Source organism: Galeopterus variegatus, unplaced genomic scaffold, assembly GCF_000696425.1.
Source record: "Galeopterus variegatus unplaced genomic scaffold, G_variegatus-3.0.2 Scaffold4050, whole genome shotgun sequence".
Classification (NCBI taxonomy): domain Eukaryota; kingdom Metazoa; phylum Chordata; class Mammalia; order Dermoptera; family Cynocephalidae; genus Galeopterus; species Galeopterus variegatus.
In genome coordinates, this window is record NW_007730161.1 from 133,774 (window position 1) to 156,816 (window position 23,043).

Below are 23,043 nucleotides of genomic sequence, written 5' to 3' on the forward strand. Positions count from 1 at the left end.
GTACGGGGGCAACACTGAGGGTTGCGATCTGTTGCCGGACACGGAAAAAAGACAAAAAAAAGACACACAAAAAAAACAGTATAGCAAGTATAGCGTGAAGATCAAGGCAGAGTCGGTTGACCTGAAGATTTCCTAATAATTTGATATCTTCTGTTCTGTTTTCCATATGATTTGTTTTAACTGATGCTTAAGAACCAGACCATTTGCCTTCTTCCAAATAATTCTAGTGAAATAAAGAGAAAACATTTATTTTTGTACCTACTTACTATGTATAAGTAGTGTGCTTAGGTGCCATTGAGCTTTGTGACAGAAGATTACACTGATGGCAGATAATGAGAAAATTAGGCATGGACAGTTACGGAATCAAAGTGCCTTTGTAAATATAGGGCAGATTTGTAGTTGGCAGGACTTACACCTGGGTTAGGGAACTCCCAATGGAAGGGGGAAATTGAAGTGGGCCTGCCTGAAATTTCAATTTGTTTATCTAAATAATCTGGATAAATGGGCTAAATTGGAAATTTGAGGAATTAGAGTCTATAAAATCATTTTTTGAGATTTCTCTTGTTCATTCTATTGATTCGCTTCCCATTTAAAAGTGTTCTAGCCTAATTTATTGCCCTATATCTATCCGTTCTATGCCTATTTTATTTTTCATCATGAAAATGAGTGAAAGCAAGAATTATGTTAGTTTTCTAATTTTCACAGCATATAAGTTCACTAATGTATATGAAAGTGTTTTCTAAACTGTGAAAACTGTATATATGCACATAGGACTGTTATCATTGAATAGATGGTCAATAAATTGAATAAATGAATTTACTCCTTTATATGTGGAAGCTGTTAATTTAAAAGAACTACACTTAAAATATTTATTAACTAAAACATCTACTTCACATTTGGGAGCTGCTTGCTAAAATTGGTTTTAAAATATAGGGTTTTTTTTTTTTTTAGTTAAAATGAAGTACAATAAATTCTTAAGTTCCTCAAATAGAATTTTACAGGAATATTTATATAACGCACAGCTAAAGTGAATTTTCTAAAAACTCCCCATAAGGTGAGATCACGTACACCATGTCTCAGTACAGAAGGATTTTTTTTTCAATCAGTTATGTCTCTATAAATAAACCTAGTTTTGTTGTTAAAATTTGCTGTTTCCTCTTCCCATAAGAACATCTCATTAATTTTGGTGCAAACCTTCCAACAAAATAAGGTTAAACTGCCCAGTTTTCCAGTGGAAAAGGATCCATTTTGTGTCACCAATGAGCAGAATTACAGCTAAGAGGTAAGTTGAATACAGACATGTTGTTTAGTTAGGTGGTCAGAATATTTCGAATCCCACCATAAGTATTCTGGTAAGAGCCTATAGGTTGGAATGCTTTAGTTCTGCTTTTAGTAATCTACCTGTCTACTTTATTTATGGTTTTAGAGCCAGAGCATTGATACTGCTGTCCTCTGTAATCCGGTACACCAAGGAGTAACAGGAACTGGGTAGACAGAAAGAGAAGTGACCTCAGAGAGGTCCAGTGTATTTGTATGGAAAAGAGGAGCTGTATTCCATCATCTGTGTTATTAAGTGGTCCAGACTACATAAACGGGGTTTCCTTTCCTCAGTTGTTTGAGGTGGATTTGGTGAGAAACTAAAATGTGATTTACTATAAAATGAAATCACCTAGTTTGAAGTGGAAGGCTGGGAGATCTTGAATGGGTACAGACATTAGGTTTTCATGGTTCAAGAGAAAAGAAATATTTTGTTTTGTCTCAGCACCTGTACCAAACAGTAATATTGATAAATGAATCAAACTCCCCCAAATTTATTTTTTCTATAAATTAAGAAAGAATATATGTGGCCTTATGAAGCTAGTTTTTTTCATTGTTGTTAAAAAAGAGTCTTAAACTGAGTCTTAAATTTGTTCTGATTGTTGGAGATTGACAGAATTTAACTAATAAAATCACAGAGCAAAAAGAAAAACTTCTTGTTGAATAACAGTTGTCAGAAGAGAAACAGATGATGTGTTTTCTTTATTGCACTTAAAAATTAATTATTGCCAATAGAAGCTTGTTTATGTTCATAACTGAGTTAGTTTTGTGGTTTGGCATTATTCCACATTTGAAGGGAAATGGATATCAGTGAAGAGCCTGGAGCCTGTGTTCTAGTCCAGTCGAGCGGGCTTTAATGAGCAGGTTAATTTTGCTGGACCCCAGAGTTCTCATTTATAAAGTGAGGGGATACGTAAGATGACAACTGAAGTGTCATCTATGTCTAACTGTGTGTGTGGGGTTTTTTTTCCCCTAAAGGCCTATATTTTTATTAAACAAATAAACTAAATCTTGATGTACACAGAGGAATTTACTCCCAAATGTTTTAGGACCCTTTTACTAGTAGCACACTTTAGAAAAAATATAACCAGCACAGTATTTAAAAAAGAGGAATTGTTTGCTAAATAAAAAATGTACATTGAAGTCTTGAAAGTTAGATACAAAATAACCGAAACATTTCTTTGTATATTCACTTTAGAAATATTTAACTGATTATTTTCCAGATTTCCGATAAAAGTAACATTGAGTATAAGAATTTTAATTAATGTTAGTAGAAAAGTAATAAAAATTTGTGCATTATTATCTAAGAGACCAAATAGTTTTGCCAGAATTGTCTATGTTTCTGCTTAAGAATAAATGGGCCAATTTTTTTTTAATAGCTGACACCATAACTGAAAAACTGTGCTATTGGAATAGTAGCAGACTGATTATTGTAGTTTTCTTTGGAAATTGTGACTTTGTAGTTGTCAGTACTTTTTATCTTTCCTAAAATTTTTTGGCTTTGAAGAGCATATATGCATGCTATATTGGTATTTTCATGGTTATAATATCTGAGAAAATACTATGTTTGATGCATAAATGGAAAAATATATGACCTTTGGTCTGCTATTCATTTAAGGTAATAGTATCAATTTTGAGCAAACTTTTTCAAAAACTAACTATTTAATTTAGAATTATGAATGGTATCCTGTTGTCTTTTAAGTATTTTTAATCTCATAATGAGAACCTGATAGCATTGTAAATACATTTAATAATTATAAAGATATTTTCTAAACTTTACATAAATAATAAACCTTATACGTTTAAATTTACTTAGGAAGTTTTCCTATGGCAAAATAAGATATAACTTTAGGAACAGCAATATTTTCAATTCATTTAAATTTATTTTATTTTTATAGATTGTGAAAGCATCTTTATTTGACTTGAAAGTGCCTTTCATCTCTCCTGTTTATTAAAATTGTTTTAGTGTGGTTTTTACATTTAGTCTTGTTTTTTTATTTGTGTTTAGTCATGTTTCTATACATGGGGAATGCTGCAGTAACAACACCACCATAATTAGTAGTGAGCAATGTGACCAAAGTTATTTTAATTGTATATTTCAATGTATTTTTAATTGAATTATTCTATTGGAAAATACTAATGACTTTAATATATAGACAAAAAATGAACAAAATTATCCCAAATATTATAATATGATGTGAAAATGATGGTTACACTTCATTTAACGTAAATCCTGGAGCCTTAATATTAATAATGCTTATAAGACATTTCCGGCTATAAATTTTAATGAGAATTGTATAAGAGTATTGCAGTAATTTGTTTTATTTACTGTAGCCCAGTGATTATATATTTAAGGGAGAAATGTTGTGATAAATTAGCTATATCACTGGATTTGCTCTTTTTATCAAAATGGTAGGGAATTAGGTGATATTTTAATGTTAATGAAGGATGAGAAAGAGAGGAGAAGAGTGGACTAGATTGGATACTATACATATATAGTATGTGTGTGTGTGTATAATTTTCCGGCCATCTGGATTTTATATGTGTGTGTATATGTATATGTAATATGCCTGGCACATAGTAGGCACATAGTACACACTCAAAAATATTTATTGTGTTGAATTGAGGGCTCGGCAAGGAACTGTTTACCAAGAGAATAAATTAACAGTTTGCTTTCTAAATTAGAATTATTTTATTTTGTTTTATTTTTGCTTCATATGATTTTCTCAACTAGTGATAAAACTGTTTTCAAATGATGATAAAAGTCAGCAACTGTAATGAACAATCCCTTTAATATGCTGTAATATGTTTCCCTGAGTTTGGGGTAACTATTTGTAGATACTATTTTTTAGTAATTATTTTATCTACCAGCTTTTGCACTTACTTGGATATTCCTCTTTAATAAGAAAGAAAAACATATAAAACAATTCCTTGGCCTTCGAAAAGACCACTCTATTTATATGGAGATGTCCCACCAGGAAAAACATCTTCCTGTTTTTACTACTGTTCATTTTGAGAAAAACAACCATAGGTTTATTTTTCTTTTGAATGTAGTTATTGTAGCAAGGAAAATTCTTTTGAAGTGCCTTCAAAAAGATTAGATCAGGGTTAGGTAAAAAAAAAAAAATCTTTTTTACATGAAGTAAATTTAGAGTTACTATTTAAAAAAAAAAAAAAGAATTGTGGTAATTTGTTGGCAAACACAGGTCAAAACTCCTTTGCCTTGATGACTCTCACCTTGGAAACAGTGTGCTTATCTTCAGCAGCCACTCTCTCCTGCCTCTTGGCCAAAGGGTCATGGCCACATTCTCAGGGAAGAATGGAAGGAGTCACAGTTTCTTCTTGGCTCTTTTTTTTTTTTTTACTAATGGCTTAAGGGCTATTTTATTAAATAGAAGTTAATTTGAATATATTACATATAGTTTTATTAATCGTAGTGAAACAGAAGTAAATTTGAATATTTACATATATTTAATATACATATGCACATATAAAATATGTATCTTAAAATATATGTATATATTTAAATATTATATGTAAATATGCGTGTATATTAAAATTAATTTTATATATTAACATTTTAAGTGGAAAATGGTTTCTCCTTTTATTAAATTGGAATGTCAAGTACATTACTGACACAAATTTCTTTTTAGAAAATAAGAAACCAAACTGTTACCTTTTTTTGAACATTTCTTTGTTTTAAAAGTTATAACATGGGGCGGTTATAGTATATTAAAGGATTCCTTTTATGTGTACATTAAGTAAAGGAAAATAGATCTGCATTAGTCTTTTTAGTTATATTCTTTCCATAAACAACATAAGACTATTATATTTAAATGTCCCAATAGAGCATTTTATGGTATGTGCGATAGAATAGATGCCATAAGATTACCAGCTTTGTCAAACTAGGAACTGCCAAAGATCCAAAATGTTTTGAGTTTATTAACTCCATTAACATAGCTCTTGTGATATAGCTATGAACAAAACATAGAAATGTTCTCTTGGATTGTAGTTCATTTAGGTGGATTTGTAAATGATTGAGCACCAATCCTAGGACATGTTTATTTGTAGATACATTAAACTTAGTAGTCTTCAAGTGGTCAGGTGTTACTGATACAGTCAACTCGCAGCTCGGGGTAGGGAGGTAATGTTAAGAAGCTATTTTCACATCTTTGCAGTTACAGCAGACTTTTGACATTTGTAGGGACAAATCCCAAGATCTTCACAAATGATAGCAAAAGAAATTAATTTCTCCCATTAAATGTAGTAAAGTATAACTGACCCCTTCAACCTCTGGAATGTTTATAAACATAGAGCAAAAATTATTTGTGAAGCTGTTGAAATAAATCCTGCTACTAAAATAAACTCAGTATGTTTCATTCTAGTGGAGTGACATTTCAAGAGGGGGTTATGTTCTAAATTCAGCTCGAAAGATGAATATTTCATACGATCAGAATTACTCTTGGAAATCTCATAAATTGCTCATAATTTAGCAGTCTACATGGATTTGTATGTACTGATTTTATGTGCATTTAGAGCCATATATTCCTACCACATTGGAAACATTCATACCCTTTCTCAAAAATTTCATCTCGTATCATTTTACTTCCACTGTTGGGATAGATTGTTTATTCAGACAGGGACTAGATAAACAAGTTGGTTTTTGTTTGGGAGTGCTTTTGTATGAAAAATAAACCTGTTTCTTGGATGAAATTACACTACTGTGGTGAGATGTTCAGATCATCAGAGGTACACATGTACTGGGACTGACCAAGGGCTCGGTAGATTCACGCTTCTCTCTGTATACTCACTCCAAGGCCCTCACTCACTAAGTTGAATGGGGAGGTGTAGTCACCCACACTTTCTTTATTTCTCTCTTTCTGTTACATGTTGCATCTCCACTATATATTCCTATCACAGTAACGTTTACTATGAACCATCTGATTCCGTGATCATAATGATTGAAAACAATGATGAAATGTATCACAAAGCAAAGTGATATGAGATTGCATCCACTGAGGGCCATTAGCATCAAACTCTAGAGCAGAAACAGGGGATCTTCAAAGTAGAAAACGAAGGATACACCCTGGGCTGGAGGTAGGTGTGTTTCTGAAGCGGTAGGCTCTTTCTTGTGCTTGATGGCTGTCTTTTTATAGCTGAGCTTTTGATATGTTTTCTGGTATTGAACCAATGCAAACTTTATTCTATGACAATTTTAAAACTCCACACCTTTGACAGATTGTAACTGGTGTTGTCAAAACTTAGGAGATTTATATATTTGACTCCTTCATTATTTTAAGAATTTTTTATTTCAAATTGTCTTCTTTAACTTCACCTCTTTTTACCAGCAATTTGGGGTCGTCTTTAGCCATTTTCATCTGTGATCTGAACCTGCCTCTCCCAGTCACTGTCAGCCATGTTCACAATACTTTAACAACTCTTTTGCAATGCATCATTTGAAAAACTTATCCTCTTTTTTTGTGGCTTTCCAACAATCGCAACTTATTTCAGATTTTACCTCATCCGGGGTTACCAAAATGTTTCTTTATATTGCCTACAATACTGTACTACTAACATCAGCCAACACAAAGCTCAAGATCTCTCTATCCATGGTGTTTACAAAGTGAATATGTAAGCATACAATGCCTTGAACATTGTTAATATTTTACCCTTTGAGAATATTTCAAGAGCGTGAGAGAATTAGGGGCAAAAAAGTGACCTCAATATTTTAAGGGAAAAAATTGCAGACTTTATGAATGGCCTAATATTTTGTCTATAATGAGCAGAAACTTACATTGACAAGAGTGCAAAGCAAGCCCTTTCTCCACTTTTAGCAAGCATAAGGCATTTACTAAAGTCCAAAATAGTGGAAATATCACCTGAACTCTTTTTTGTAAACTGACCACACAACTGCAGTACTTCTTATTTTTGCCCCTGAATCTCCTGTCATGACACAACAGTGGTATAAGCTTGGGTTAACCAAAAAAGTCTGTTGTATTGTCACAATGTAATAGAATCAGTGTTCTATCAGATGTTTTAAATTCTTCACTTCTTTAGACACATACTTTTAGAAAGGCATTTCTTTTTTGCCATAGTCCCATCTCATCTGTTTCGAACACTCGTTTTGGCTGAGAGCTACTTTAGCTCTGAGGAAGTGCTTCTGAATTTAAGTGATCAGTTGAAGGCACTTCCTTTAACTCAACATTATGCAAAGAAAAAAAAACATTTCTTAAAATTCTTTAAAGAATATTTGCTTAGAGTAAAAATTGATTCAATGGCCATATTGGAAGTAACTGGAAAACTGTAAAATTTCATGAAAGTATTGCATATTTTATTGAAAAGGCTAAAAGGTCAGTCCCATGCTGATTCTTATTATGCTGGTGTGGAATCATCGTGTTATAAAAGATGTAGACTGTGGGACCTGAGGCTAAGCAAATCCAAGCTCCAGGACTTCTTCAAGTCACTAACCCTAAAGTCTCATGGAAATAATTCTTCAGCATGAATCTTGGCCAGCACTTTGCAGATTGAGATCCTTGTGTTCAGCAGCTTAATATTTGATTCAGTCTGTCTGAGTTGTATCTTCTCCTGATGTCTCTATGTTATTCGTGTCTTCTATCTATAACAAATTGTAGACCAAGAGGTTTTAGAAGCAGACTGTGTCACTTCCTCTTTCTTTCTGTTATACCTAGGCTTGTCTAGGGAGACAGTATGGTATAGTGGGAAAATTATGGGACTTGAAGTCAGACTAACCCAGTTTTGAGTCCCAGCTCTGTCACTGTATAATCTTATGTAAGTTACTTAACATCTGTGAGCTTCAGCTTTTTCATCTGCAAAACAGGAATAGGATACTTATTTTAACAAAGTTGTCATGAACACAAAATGAGATTTTAAAATACAAAATGCTTAGACATTGCCCAGCACGTAGTTAGCACACAAAAATGGTAGTTGGTATCAGTGTTACTATTATGCCCACAATAAAAACATATTAAAGCGATGTTATGTGCCATCAACTGATAACCACGAACAGGATTTCCAGAATGGTATCAGCAGCCGTCTACATCTGCCACAGTAAAGAGGATGGCCATTTTGGGCCGTTTCTAAAATGACTAACTTACTGCTTTTAATCTTCTTTTATCCACATTGGCTGGTTCCTCAAGAATCTGGTTTGGAGAGTGAGTCTTAGAAATAAATTTTGCTATATTCTAGACTAGTGCTATCCAGTAGAATTTTCTGTGATAATGCAAATGTTTTATACCTGCGTTGTTCATTGTGGTAGCCCCAGTCACAATATGGCTATTCAGCACTTCTACTGTGGTTAATGCAACTGAGGAACTAAAGTCTTTATTTTAGTTAGCTTAGATTTAAATAGCCACTGGTGGCTAGAACAGTTCTGAACAAAAAATTTTTAATTATTTGATAAAACAAGTCTTAACATCTGCAAGTTAATAAAAGAGTTAACTGGTGAATACTTAATTTCCAATGAGTACTTTTTTTTTTATTCACACCGAACTTGATAGAAACTATTATTTCTCTCCAAGGTGATAAGAGTTTTGTGTTTCAATTTTCGGTATCATGTACTACCTTACTTTTCAAAATATATTCTGTGAATTCGTCCACTGGTTTCTGAATGATAAATTCACATTGTCAAAATTTGTCAGCTTCAAAACTACAAGTTCTTTCTTCCTACTATGCAAGGACTTTTAGAGTCCAATCTTCTTACTATTCTGTAAAATTTTTCTTTTCTCCCCATTGTCATCTTCTCTTACACAGCTAAGTCACCCTACGTTAAAGATGGTGAAATGATTTTTAAGTCATATGATGTTTAGTAGCAGGAATAATTCATTACCACTGAATTCTTATAGTTCCTGGATGCTTCATTTTTTTCCAGGCAAAGTTATCCTTTTGGATTAAGATAATATATTTTTAAAAATGGGTTTCACATAAATTTCCTTGGATACTTTTTCTTAGGAAGTCAGGAGAAATGTATAATAGAACTTCTTTTAATGAAACTCTTTATTTGGCTCCACTTAATTTATGTAAAAAATACATATTTTTTAATTATCTGAAGTAAAGAATGCTTTTCAAATTGCAGGATTGTGACATCAACTTTATAGACTGAATCCAGAGGTTTTTTTTAAAGAAGTGAAATAGAATGAGAAGGAACAGGAAATATCAGAGAGCATCGCACACAGTAAGGATTAATATTGTTTCATGAAATGCTTGTTACATTTACACATGTGTGTGTGTCTCTGAATTGTGATGTAAAATGGATTCCTTACTATGGATCTTAGTTTAAAAAAAAAGTTTAAAAGCCACTGAATAATTTATGGTATGGTGCAGTGCAGGCCATAGAGTCAGATCTGGTTGAAGGCTTGCGTGTACTTCTTTGGACAATCATTCAATGTTTTTAACCCTTAATTTCTTATATATGTAAACAGGGATACCTGCCCTAAGTGTTTCATCCAGTCGTTTCAAAGATCAAATAAAATTCTAAAATGATAAATAGTTGTAACACTCCTTATTCCTTTAAGGTCAATAATTTTATATTGACAAAACTCAGTGGCTTACACTAGCAATTATTTATGCTCATGTTTATGAGTCTGCAGGTCAGCTGAGATTTGGCTGATCTAGGCTATATTTGACTGGGTGTCTGTGTCTCTGCTTTAGGTTGAAGGTTGTGGGTTGTATGGGCTATGATTTTGGTGTGGTTCTGTTCCACATGTATTCTTTCCATGGTCCAGGCTGAAGGGGCAGCGGCTACCCAGGGCATGCTCTTTTCATGGAAAATCACCAGCACACAAAAGCGAAACCAAACCACATAAACCTATTTATGACTTCTGCTTACGTTACAGCCATGCAAATTGCACTGACCAAATGAAATCACATGACTAAGCCCAGTGTCCTGAGGGAGAGATAGTTTATTCTACTCTCAGTGGAAGAGAGATAGGAGTGAATATTTGCTGTACAATAATCTACACTTTCATATTAACCAAGAACAATTAAATCCATACTTTAGTTAACTGCCTCATTCTCAAATATGAAGGACAGCCAATTCTTATGGTATATTTAAGGAAAGCCTACAACATAATGGAGCATCTAAAATAGACAGGAAAAAAAGAAAGAAAAAGGAACCTGGAGAAAACTGAGGCAACAGACAATGAGCAGAGGAAAACATTTAAAGGACTATGTATTTTTAAATTTAATAGAAGATTTGGAAGATGAAGTGAAGGAAATATTCCGGAAGTTAGAATCACAAGATGAAGGGATGGAAAAAAACCAAAATTAGATAATCCCCTCTGTGAAATATTCCGGAAGTTAGAATCACAAGATGAAGGGATGGAAAAAAACCAAAATTAGATAATACCCTCTGTCTCTGTCTCTGTCGCCGTCTCCCTTTCTACTCTATCTCCGTCTCTGTCTTTATCTCTAATGTTCGAATATTTTTATTGGACTCTATGACTCTCATGGATCATACCCCAGTCTTAGACTAGGAAGCTCTTCTTGCTTCTGGAAAAGAAGCGTTCAGGGATTTGAAAGTACTGAACTTTACTAAGCATTCACAGATGTTTTGTTTTTTTCTAAAAAAAAAAAAAAAGGAAATTAGATAATTCATCCACCAGAACCAACAACCAATGTCCAGGAATTCTGGAAGAAGAGATTTTAAAATATTCAAAATATTTCAAAACAGTAATACAAGAAAACATCCTCAAACTAGAAAAAACAAACCTTCTAATTGAAAAGGGCCTACTGAAACTCAGCACGAAGTATGAAAAAGAGACCATTCCAAGATATTTCAAAACAGTAATACAAGAAAACATCCTCAAACTAGAAAAAACAAACCTTCTAATTGAAAAGGGCCTACTGAAACTCAGCACGAAGTCCAACATTGTAAAATTTCAGAATGACAGGGAAAAAGAGACTATTATAAGGTTTTCCAGAGAGGAAAAAAAGCAAATCATAGACTAATTATTAGGAATCTGAATGGCGTAGGGCTTTTCAATTGTAATACTAAAATTTTTTTTTTTTTTGTCTTTTTTCGTGACCGGCAATGGATCGCAACCCTCAGGGTCGCATTATTAGGAATCTGAATGGCGTAGGGCTTTTCAATTGTAATACTAAAATTTTTTTTTTTTTTTTGTCTTTTTTCGTGACCGGCAATGGATCGCAACCCTCAGGGTCACACCCGTACCAGACCGGGACCGGCAACGGGATCGCAACCCTCGGTGTTGCGCCCGCACCTCGCTCAGCCAGTGAGCGGGAACCGGTCTGTATGTGGGATCCGAACCCTCGGCGGGAGCGCCGCCGCGCTCTCAAGCGGCGCCCTGTAGCAGTGCACCACTGGGCCGGCCGTAATGTTAAATTTTTGAAGAAAGTGGAGTAGTCCCTTAAAAATCCTGAGTGACGATTAATTTCAAAATGGAACATTATACCAGCCAGCCTATCAAGTGTGTGCATACAGTAACAGCATTTTCAAGCATACAAATACTTTAAAAATGTGTTTTTCATGTAACCTTTCTTATGAATGTACTTCCACCAAAAAAAGGGAATAAACAGAGAAATAGTTCCCAAAAAACAGGGAACACTAAAGGAGATGGGAAAGGCTTGGCCCAAGACAGAGATCAACCAGGCCAGACATCAGGTACCAAGGATATGTCCAGGGAACAAAAAGGGTAAAGGGACATATAATGTATCTGATGTGTCTCATTATTTGAAAAAATATTATTGATGGGTATTTGACAGATCTGTTTGAACACTCGGGGAAAAAATGTCATTTACCTAGAAAAATAAGCTATCAAAAAACTAGGCAATTAATTCCAGAAATAATAAAATAATGTATAAGAAAATTAGCTTAATGTTCCCAACTCAAAGAGGTGACAAATGTTTGAGGGGATGTATGTGTCAGATACCTTGACATTATCATTGCACACTTATAAATTTACCCACATATCACATTGTACTCCATAAACATATGCAATTATCATGGGTTAATTAAGAAAAAATAATTTAAAAAAAAAATTCAGAGTCAGTAGACTAGAGGGTACCAGAAACTGGGAGGAAGGAATAATGGGAAGTTGTTGCTTAATGGGCACAGAGTTTACATTTAGGATGATGAAATAGTTTTGAAAACAGAGGTAGTAGTTACACAGCATTGTGAATGCAATTAGTTCCATGCAAGTGTACGTTCAGTAATGCTTAAAATGGCAATTCTTATGTTATTTTACCACAATAAAAAAAGGGAGAAAACAGAAAATTAAGGAAGGTAATGTTTGTCTCAGTAGTGAACAATATTTCCATAATTATAATGTAAATGAACTGTTGAGTAGTGATTTAACCAAAATTGTTATATGGGAGCATGAGGTGGGTATGAAGGGTGGGTGGTAGAAGAAACTTAAATCGTTACCTTTTTTAAAATAGGAAGGCGTCCATAGATAATGTCTAATATTGCAAAATCAAGAAATAGCAATGTAAGTATGTCATTTGAAAATATGAAGGTAAATATCAGAAGAGGTGGCACTGTGTGCCATTAGGGATTAGGTTTGGAGGTGGCGACTGCTCTTTGTTATGAGAAATTGAGTACTATTTGACTTAAATTCGGTGCATTACTTTAAGAAGCAAATTTAATCAGTAATAAAAATGAAGTTACATATGTTCATGATTAAGAAAAATTCTTCTGACAGTGTAGAGGGATATAAATGGATAGTAATTAGTCTCCCTTTCTCCATGTGCCATTCCAGGTACTGTTCTCTTGAGGTAACCACTTTTAACAGTTTCTACTATTAGTTGTTCTAGTGGTTCTATTCATGACTTGAAGTGTGTCTTTTGGTAAGGTGTGAAGCTATCTGGACCTGCCGTTGCTTAGTTAGGTAAAGGATGGCTGCCTTGAAATGCATTATAGCGATGCAGGTTTGGTAAGGTGTGAAGCTATCTGGACCTGCCGTTGCTTAGTTAGGTAAAGGATGGCTGCCTTAAAATGCATTATAGCGATGCAGGTTAATAATGTACTTTGAGAGTAATGGACAATTGGCCTATGACTTGCTGGTCTTTCATCCCTGAGCTACTATATACAGCCAGGGAAGCAGCCCTGACCTAGTTGGGTAAAGCAAAGGGTTAGGCTGCCAGTGGGAGCATGGCATTTCTGGCAAGAGATTTCTCTCCTAACTGTTGGACTTGGTGCCGTGGCAGATTTTCCTGACTCAGGGAGTAAGTGTTGAGCCTGGGTCCAGCTGGTTAGATTGTTGATTTTGATTATCTGCACCAGTAAGCTGTTTTGCTGGCACGGATAATCAGAAGCAGGCAGTAATTTCTTATCTTCCTAACAAAAAGCTGTTTGCATTTTGAAATTATAATAGAAAAAGTTTTATTCAGTTTTCACCAAATACTGCTTTATAGGGTAGGGGGAAATTTTATTGGATTAAATCAAGAACTCTTTGGGGATAGTCATATATCCTTAGGCAGGTCATTTTTTTCTACTTACCACTTTGCTGTTCTTGAAAGATAAATAGAGGGAAAAATCAGTGATAATAATGATACTAGCTGTCTTTTATTCAGCTCTTACTATGTGCTAGACATTCTGCTAAGTACTCATTACCTCATTTAATTTACACAACAATCTTAGGAGCTCACTCCAGTTATCACTCCTATTTTAGACTGAAGAAACCATATAATGTTGAATGACTTGTCAGAGCTCACGGAGCTGAAAAGTGCCAGGGCAGTGTCCGGAACCCTGATCTGTGTTGACTCTTGAACCCATGTTCTCTGCCTCTATGTTCGACTAGCTTTCAGTGCAGCCTCTGAGTTTTTAATACATGAGAATAAGAAAGCAGCTAATTTATGCTTAAAACCTAATTACCAGTGTGAGGTACATATGTTGTTATTGTTCCATTGTGCTTATACAAGAGTGTAGTATCTTTTTTTTTTTCCTAGGAAAGTTTGGAATTATTATATGTATTCTACTTCTGTCATTCTTGGTTGTATCAAATTCTGGAGTCATCTTTGGTCTCCCAACACCTCTCCTTTTATTTCCATAACATTGCCATGTTCTCTTTATACCTCTGTTTTAAGCTTCTCTACTCCTCATGTCTGGAATACTGCAACTGTCTTTTCAGGGTCTCTCCTTTCTGCCATTTTTCGCCACCTTCAATTGATCATACACATTGATCCGGCTTTTTTAAGCTCAGCTTCTTTCATGTTGCACATCTGTTTTCTCCCCATTTTCTATAATAAAAATGCAGCTTTGTTAATCTACAATTCAAGATCTTTCATAATGTGGTCTAATCTATCGTTCCATGAATTTTTGTGCCCTTACCTTCTTTCTCACTTTTCTTGCCCATGTGTGTATCCCTCTTCTGGTTATTGAGGCATGGGTTTTCTCCACAACTCATTTGGTGGGGTTTTTTTTGTTTTTTTTTTTAATATCCTTTGCATTTTGGTATCTTTTTGTGTGTCTGTGTCTCATTTACCCAGATGAATTGTTAACTCCTGAATGTAGAGATGGGAACTCTCTGAGCCCACCATAATATTTAGTACAGTTTCTTGCATAAAGCACTGATTAAAAAAAAATTTGAGTGGATTTTTGAAGATTTAAAGTCAACATATAATTCTAGTTCTAAACTTCTTTGCTTCTGTTAATTTCATGAATGTTGGATAAGTACAACGTAATAGACTTTTCTATTGTTTTTCTTCTGTTTAATTTTATTTAATTATGACATTGGAAATATATTGGTATAACTTTAATAACAAAACATTTTAAAGAAATAAATTACTTTCACTTAGAATTCCAAACTGAAAATATAGAAAATCAACTCTGAATGAAAGTTATATATTCATGATTACATAGGTTTTTAAAAATAAAACTATATTTGAGAACTTGTAATAAGTTATTATATTGTGTTCTTGGTAATGTATGGCTTTGATGGGGATAAACTGAGTATTTATAGTGTTATGGATGTAGAAAAAATAGTTTAGCTTATCTTGCATGATGTATTAAATATAGTTGCAGATTGTTCAGAATATTGAGTAATGGCATGAGGAGATTTGAAAATTTATTTAAGTACTAAGTTTAAAATGCTCTACTTCGACATGATTTTGCTTTCCAAAAAGAGATTGCATTTTTATGTATCAAAGTTGCTTTTTGATTTCTGCTGAATTTGAAGATGTTTCTGTCCTTTTTTTGTTTGTTTTTCTTGTTTTAATAGTGTAAAATATTTTAAATGTTCATCTGTTTTATTTCCTTTTGCTTCATTTTATAGATGTTCTATCATAAATATTTCTACTTTAATTGTAAATTATTTAAAACTATGTTTTATATAAGGTATTTTTGCTTTGACATATTTGTTTCAGTAAGATAAGGATAATTTTATCCTGAGACCAAAGAATAAACTATCATACTTATTACTCTTAGAGTGCTTTTGTTGTCTTTTAAGATGCAAATGTTAATGTAATATTGTTTTCACTCAGAAATTTCATTTACTCTTAATGCATAAATGTTCCATGCTGTATTTTTTCCTAAATTAATTTTTTCCAAATCGTATTGAGCACCACAAAGATGCCTTCTTTTACACCTCACATTTTTCTAAAAGATATCTTAAATTATTTTAACCTTTAATTCATTTTTGAAAACATCCAAATGAAACCATAAATCTGTCTTTCAGAATAAAAAACCACATATTTGATGTTAATCACTGCATGTGTCTTATCAAATCACTTGAAAATGTTACATTTTAAAAGTAGTGGTATTTTAAGTTAATATTACTTTTTTTTAAGTTATATTACTTTTTAAAAGGGAATGAGCCTTAGAATGAAAATGCAGATTATCCATTTTGACTATTCTCATTTAATCATTTCATTTTAAAAATCAGACTTCATTTTACAATTAACAAAAAAAAAAAAACTTTTACTAACGTGCATTTTTGGATGTGCTAATTCTCTTTGTCCTAAAATGGAAGCTAGCCTAAATTTTCTAATAATTTTTCAACACATTAAAATGTATGGCAAAACTAAAAATGAATTCAAGTGTATTGCATATATTTTATATGGTTGTTTTCCTCCCTTTTCTTTACCTAAGGAAGTAGAGAAATTGAGAATAGAGCTGAGTGAAAGCAAGCAGCACTTGGAACAGGAGCAGCAGAAGGCAGCCGGGACCAGAGAGGAGTGTCTGAGACTAACAGAACTGCTGGGCGAGGCTGAGCACCGACTGCACCTCACCAGGTACTCCCTAATCCCATTATGCGCCACAGCGCCGATTTCCTTCCACTGATTTTTGCCACAGGCTTCCCAACAGTTGTTAGAGTTAGGCTTAGTCATTCAATTCACACACAGCTTTCAGGCATATTAAGAAAAGTGGAGATGTGGTAAGCAAAACACCCAGACATGTGAATGATAAGTGTGGCAGGGAACTACTGATATATTACAAAACCTTTCATCTACAATGCTCAAATATTTAGGTGATTCTCTATCAGGATAAGCAAAATGACATATTTCTCCCACTATCACCACTACATCTCCTGTTAATTCTATGTCTAAAAAAAATATTGAATTGAAGGACCTGAGGAATATATTTAAGAAAATAATTAGATACTGTCAGTGGTGAATGAGACAAAGTAAAAGAAATTCTAAGATGCAAATTGAAATGGACCTGATACAAAATAAAGAATCTGAGTCCTAACGAGGTGTAAAATTTAGAGATGAAATTGATTGGCACTGGCCATGTTCAAATCATTATTGTAACATGCTTACACCATCGAGGTTTCAAATTACATCATTTCCATCATGAGATACTGCAATGTGATTATCATTGTCATAAGCTTTAGTAAACATATAGCTCAGCCTTAAATTACAGTAAGACTTTAAGTTGCAAACATTGTGAATTTGCTGTATTGGAAAAACACACTCACACATACAAAAATACACACACAGAAAAATCCAAATAGAGATAGTAAATATTTCACTTTACCATATAAGTGGTTTCTTCTCACTTTGAGTTTTAGTACAATTTTTCAATTTTCAGATCAAGCTTTTGGGTTTGTTCAATTCTTAGAGTTTTTCAATTCTTAGAGTTTTTCAGTTTTTCACTTTGTCTAAATACACATGTAAGTTTAGATATTTGGTTTGATTTGTAAATTAGAAAAACACTGGTCTTCCAATCATAGTAATATGTTGAATTTAAACTACGAAAGGGGACTGATCCTTTTTACATTAAATATGACAATGTAATTCTGAGCACGGTATGATAACAGATGGAGAAAAGCGCCACTTGAACAGCCTGCATTTCAAGAAAAAAATATTCTAGAGGTTGGTGAACCTCCCAAAGTTTTGGGTTCGTGTTAAGATTCCTCTAGTTCTGTTAAATCAAACTTTGTTAAAAACATTTTGTTATAATATTCCAAATGGCTTGACACCTTGCCTTTTAAATAATGAGAGAAACAGAGAGAGAGAGAGAGAGAGAGAAAGAAAATAAATCATTTATACATGTATGATATCTGGAAAAAAGCCCAATGGATGATACACTTTTATGAGAAAAATTGCTTAATACTGCAGAGTAATAACTGTTCTTTTAATGCCCTTTTAAAGTACTATTGTAAAACCGAGAACATAATGTTAACATATTTCCTGTGGTTCTTAAATCTTAGAAGTTTCAGAATTTAGCTTCATCATGATAATGTTAGTAGTTTTTCTTTTCTGTCAGACTTGTATTCAGAACTAACCAATTCGTGTGCTAAGCACTACTAAACCACAGAAATGGGACAGCTTTTCAGTGTCTCAGTGTGGCTGAGCTTCAGTAAATAAATATTAATGCCGGTTATGCCCCTTTTGCCATTCTGTCTTATGCAGAGAGTTAATTTCTGAAGTCAAAGTCCGTAGAGAGTTTTCCTGTGCAGTATCAGTTTGTACTGTTTGACAGGATCGGTTTCTTGCAAGCAGAGCGCGTTAAGATGCAGGAACTGCTGAAAATAGATGAGTGGTAACTAATTCCTTTGTTCTTAAGAACGGTTTTGCTTGATTCTGTAGAAAGCTTTTTCTGTTGAGCCTTATTTACACCAATTCTACAAAAATTTAAACGTAGTTTTACAGGAAATAATACTTAATTACCTATTTTCTAAATGCAGCACTCTTTTGTAAGCATCTTAATCTTAGTCTACGGTCACGTTTTGTAAAATACACATTCATAAATTTAAAGATGACAATTAAAAATCCAAGGAACTGTGTATATCTCTCTTTTGCACCAAAAATGTGACTTGGTTATTGGGCTAAATATTTCTGATATACTTTTTTTTGGGGGGGGTTTGTTTTGTTTTTTAGGCTTGTTACCCCTCCCCATTATTTATTGATTCAGTGGACTCGGGTGTGTGACTGAGAAAGGTTGTGTCTTTTTCAGTATAGACCAGCTGAAATACATAACTCTCATGCAGATAGCACCTCATCATTCATTCTTAACTTAAACATTTCCAATGGCATATTTGAAACAAAGTTTAAAATTGAATATGAAAACCACATTATAAAGTAATGATGAAATAAGGATCCAAATCTTTAAGGGCAAAGAAAACTTAAAAATCGAAGTAGAAGTCTATAAATCAATCTGAAAGAAAAATAATCTAGCACTTTTTTGGTGTTTCTCCTTATTGGATTTAAAAATGGAAAATAGAAATTTACTGAGCACCTACTTTCTTTTAAGTACTTTGCTTGGCCCTAGGCATGGAGAGAAAAATAAGACTTGTTTTCTAATCTTCGATTGCTTGTGCTCTACAGATGGAGCCACATCTACATATGCGGTTATAACCGCGTGTGATGATAGTGCGATGTTAGAAGTAAAGATTACTATAGGAGCACATAGGAAGGAGAATTGAAGGTGAAGGTGATTGTCAGGGAACACTGCCAGTGAAAGGTCAGGGAGGGGGCAATGTTTGGCAGCAATTTTGATTAATGAGTTCATGAATAGGAGTTTTCAGAGTGGAAGAAAGGTGGAGTAGAGGAACCAATATATGCAAAGACATAAAGATGGGAGAGAACATAAATTCTGCCATTAAGTTAGGTGTTTGGTAGGAGATAAGACTGGAAAGGGGATCAGGGACCAGAGCAAGGGCTTTGTGGGCCACACTATGGAGTTTTGGCCATTCTGAGAGTCATGGCTTACTTTTGATGCATTTTAGGCAGGGCTGGCAGTATGAAACACTTTCTGGGTTGGGATCCTGACTCAGATAGCAGTGTGGACAGTGAACTTCAAGAGTTGGTATAGGAGACAGGGAGGCTAGTTAGGATAGAGTAAGCAACTATCACCCATCGGCCAAATCTGGACCATCATCTATTTTTACACAATTCATGCGCTAAGAATGGTTTTTGTATTTTTAAATGATTGAAAAGAAAAGAAAAATATTTTGTGATACATCGAGGTTATACATCCGTAAATAAAGTTTTATTGGACACAAACACAGTGATCCTTTGGGTATTATGTATGGCACTATCACAGCAGACTTGAATATGGTCTGCAAAGCCTAAAATATCTACTGTTTGGCCTTCACAGAAAAAGTGTACCAGCACCTCGTTTAGGAGGTTGTTTAGTTCAAGTAAAAAGTCAAGAGAGCTTGAACTATGATAGATTCAAAAGTGTGTATTTAAAGAAGCTATTTGAAAGGCATTGTGAAAACGGACTGGTTAAGGAAGAGGTGACAGGCAGGTACCCCAATTAGAATACAAGCACAGTAATCCGGGAGGATATTAATGAGGTCCTGGGCTATGGCTGTCCCAGCAAAATGGAAAGGAAGTAGCATCTGCAAGAGGCATTTAGAGTAGTGAATAAGAGAGGACAGAATTAAAGGTGACTATAAGATGTCTGGCAAAATTGACTGGGTAATCCATTAGTCCAGCTAGGGAACTTAAAAGATTTAGCAGAGGAAAATATACATTTTATTTTGGAACTCAAGTGGAGATGTCTAATGGAGGTTTGGTGTGAAGAGAGAGGTCATGACTAGAGGCTTAGATCTGGGTGCTTTTACATAAAGGTATTAGTTGTAACCAAGGGAGCGGGTGAGCACACATAGAAAGGACATGTTTTTAAAGTACGATGAAGAAGAGCCACCAGCCAAGGTGACTGAAGTGGGGCCTTCAGATATATAAGAAAATAATAAAGAATGAATCAAAGAGTGCTTTGGTAAAGTAACAATTAAAACCATATGCTTTTCTTAGGGAAGGTCCCAGGCAGTCTCGGATTAAGGAAACCTGAGTTATACTATCTTCCCCAGGCATTCACTGTCTTTGTAACTTTTGACAAATTTCTTCACTCTTTGGGCCCGCTTACTTACCTTTAAAATGAGGTGAGGCTAGATGATTTATAAGTTCCCTTCTAGCTCTGATAGACAATGATTCTAACAATCGTTTAAGACAATCCATTATTAAGTTCCTATTTCTGGCTGTTAGGGAATTTTGCTTGGAGGATCCTCTATTAGGATGTTTCCTTGGTTTGAACTTCAGAGAGAATTCGCTGAAATGTCCTTCATACCTGCCACTTATAGTTACACCATAACTTAGGTTCTGCTGATCTCTCCTAAGGGTTATGAAAGTGTCTCCTAAAGCCCTCCCTATCTCATCTGCTAAGCATTGCCCAGTGAGTATTCATCAGTCACTGCCTTCTCTGTCATCCTCCTCTGAAAACCTTCCATGATGCCACACTGACTATTACAGAAGGTCCAAATCACGCGGCATGACATTTAAATTCCTCCCAATGGGCTTCCAACCTTCCAGTCTCATTTAATGCCTACCAGTCCTTTCAAATGCTGATTTCCAGCCAAATGTATGCACTTTTGGGAGGCTTTTCTCTCCTTTTGCTGTTCTCTACACCTAGAATACCCCTTTGACCTTCTCTATCCCTATTGTAGTTTTACCTTCTTTTTAAGGTCTTGTTGAAATCCCAATTTTCCTGATGACTCCTGCCAGAAGGGAGCACTTCTCCTTCTGAATCCTTCTTCCCATTTTGAGCTGATGGCATTTGCAACATACTAAATGAATTACTCAGAGCAGGAAGAAGCAAAATCTGATAAAAATTTAATTAATACTCTGAAATTTTTTGTGTACCTGCTTTTCTTCCCCTCTGGAATGTATTATTCTTCAAGTGGGAAGAGAGTTCTTATTAATACTATATTTCTCAGAGCACCTAGCTGAGTTCATTGCAAAGAGTTGAAGCTCAGTAAGTCATTATTATAGAAATAGTTAATATATTACAAATTTATGACTGTCCTTTCAAAGCCCGGTGTTGATATATAAGCCAATATATGTATCTTCTCAGATATACCAGGGTAAAAAGTATGAGATGAGGATATGGCTGAAATTTTTTATTTGGAATTTTACTTATACATGTGATAATAGATTTTGTAATAGTTTTTTTTTCCTTTTCATTTTTAACTTTGTGTACACACATGAGGGGTCTTCAAAAAATTCTTGGAAAGATTTGTATTATCTTAATTCTATTTTTCCACAGACTTTTTGAAGTACCCTCATATGTTTAAGCATAGCAGAATCAAATGATAATTGTTCTAATGATGCAAATATGTTTGGTAAAGTATACCATGCCTCTCACTTAAGTGTGTTCATTTAAACACCTCAGACACACACACACGCACAATTTTAAACTAGAGTTGTCCATAATTAAAAGATGACATTGTTTGAAACCAGTGCCTAGTAAGCATGACAATTAAGCATACATAGCCTAGCATTCATGGAAACGAAAGCAAGCCTGCTTTCTTCCAGTTATTTCTTTATAATTAGTATTTTCAAACAACTTCTTCCTTTTTCAGAACAAACTTTCATGTAAATTTTTTTAATGTATGTTTCATGGAAACGAAAGCAAGCCTGCTTTCTTCCAGTTATTTCTTTATAATTAGTATTTTCAAGCAACTTCTTCCTTTTTCAGAACAAACTTTCATGTAAATTTTTTTAATGTATGTTCATTAATTTACTAATTCTACACGGAGCATTTCCTGTTGCAAGACATCGTGCTAGGGATGATGGGAGAAAGAGAAAAGAACCTCAGATGCTGCCCTTCAGAAGCTTATAGACTAGTGGGGAAGAAAAGAAAGTACACAAGTCATGGAGGAGATAAATGATAAGATCGAGAAGAGAGGTTCCAGAAAAGTATTACAAGGACAGATACTTCTTACTGATCTTGGTAGGATTTGGATATGAGAAAATGGGAACGAAGGGCATTCCATGCAAGGCAATCAATGGTGCACATGCATACATGAGAGTGAGTTAAATACACACAAATATCATTCAAATGTCTAAAATTATCAGTCTCTAAGGTTAAGGATATATTCATCTTAGTATCTTCCTGGTAAAGTGCTACAGGTAATAGCTCTTTAAAAAATAATAGAGGTGTAGCTAGCAGCAGTGCTAACATTTACTGAGCCCCTACTGGGTTCCGGGAACTGACCCGAGTACTTTTCATTTAGTCCTCCCAACAGCTCTAGAAGGTGTAGAGTCTTATTTTCCCTTTGTGACAGGTGAGGTAACTAAGGCACAGAGAAGTAAAATGAGTCATCTAAAGTCACACAGCTGATAGGTTAGGGAAACAGGTTTTGAACCCTAGTAATTTGCCTGCAAAGATTATACCCTTATCTATTAGGCTGTAATTCTATGTAAATTGCTAAGGAAATGGATTAATGCACTTGTTCCCAAAAAGACAAGTAAGAAAATCATAACATGAATTTATAATAGGGATAAGTGTTAGCTACTCCCTAT

The 23,043-nt window shown here is 34.3% G+C and overlaps 1 protein-coding gene across 2 annotated transcripts in view; it reads left to right on the forward strand.

Moving 5' to 3' along the window:
* SDCCAG8 (serologically defined colon cancer antigen 8) overlaps positions 1–23,043 on the forward strand; it is a 154,686-nt gene that overhangs the window by 91,121 nt on the left and 40,522 nt on the right. For both annotated transcript variants that reach the window (XM_008586621.1, XM_008586622.1), the window contains exon 13: positions 16,382–16,524. In XM_008586621.1, the coding sequence (XP_008584843.1) occupies positions 16,382–16,524 (143 nt within the window). The remainder of the gene's footprint in view (positions 1–16,381; positions 16,525–23,043) is intronic.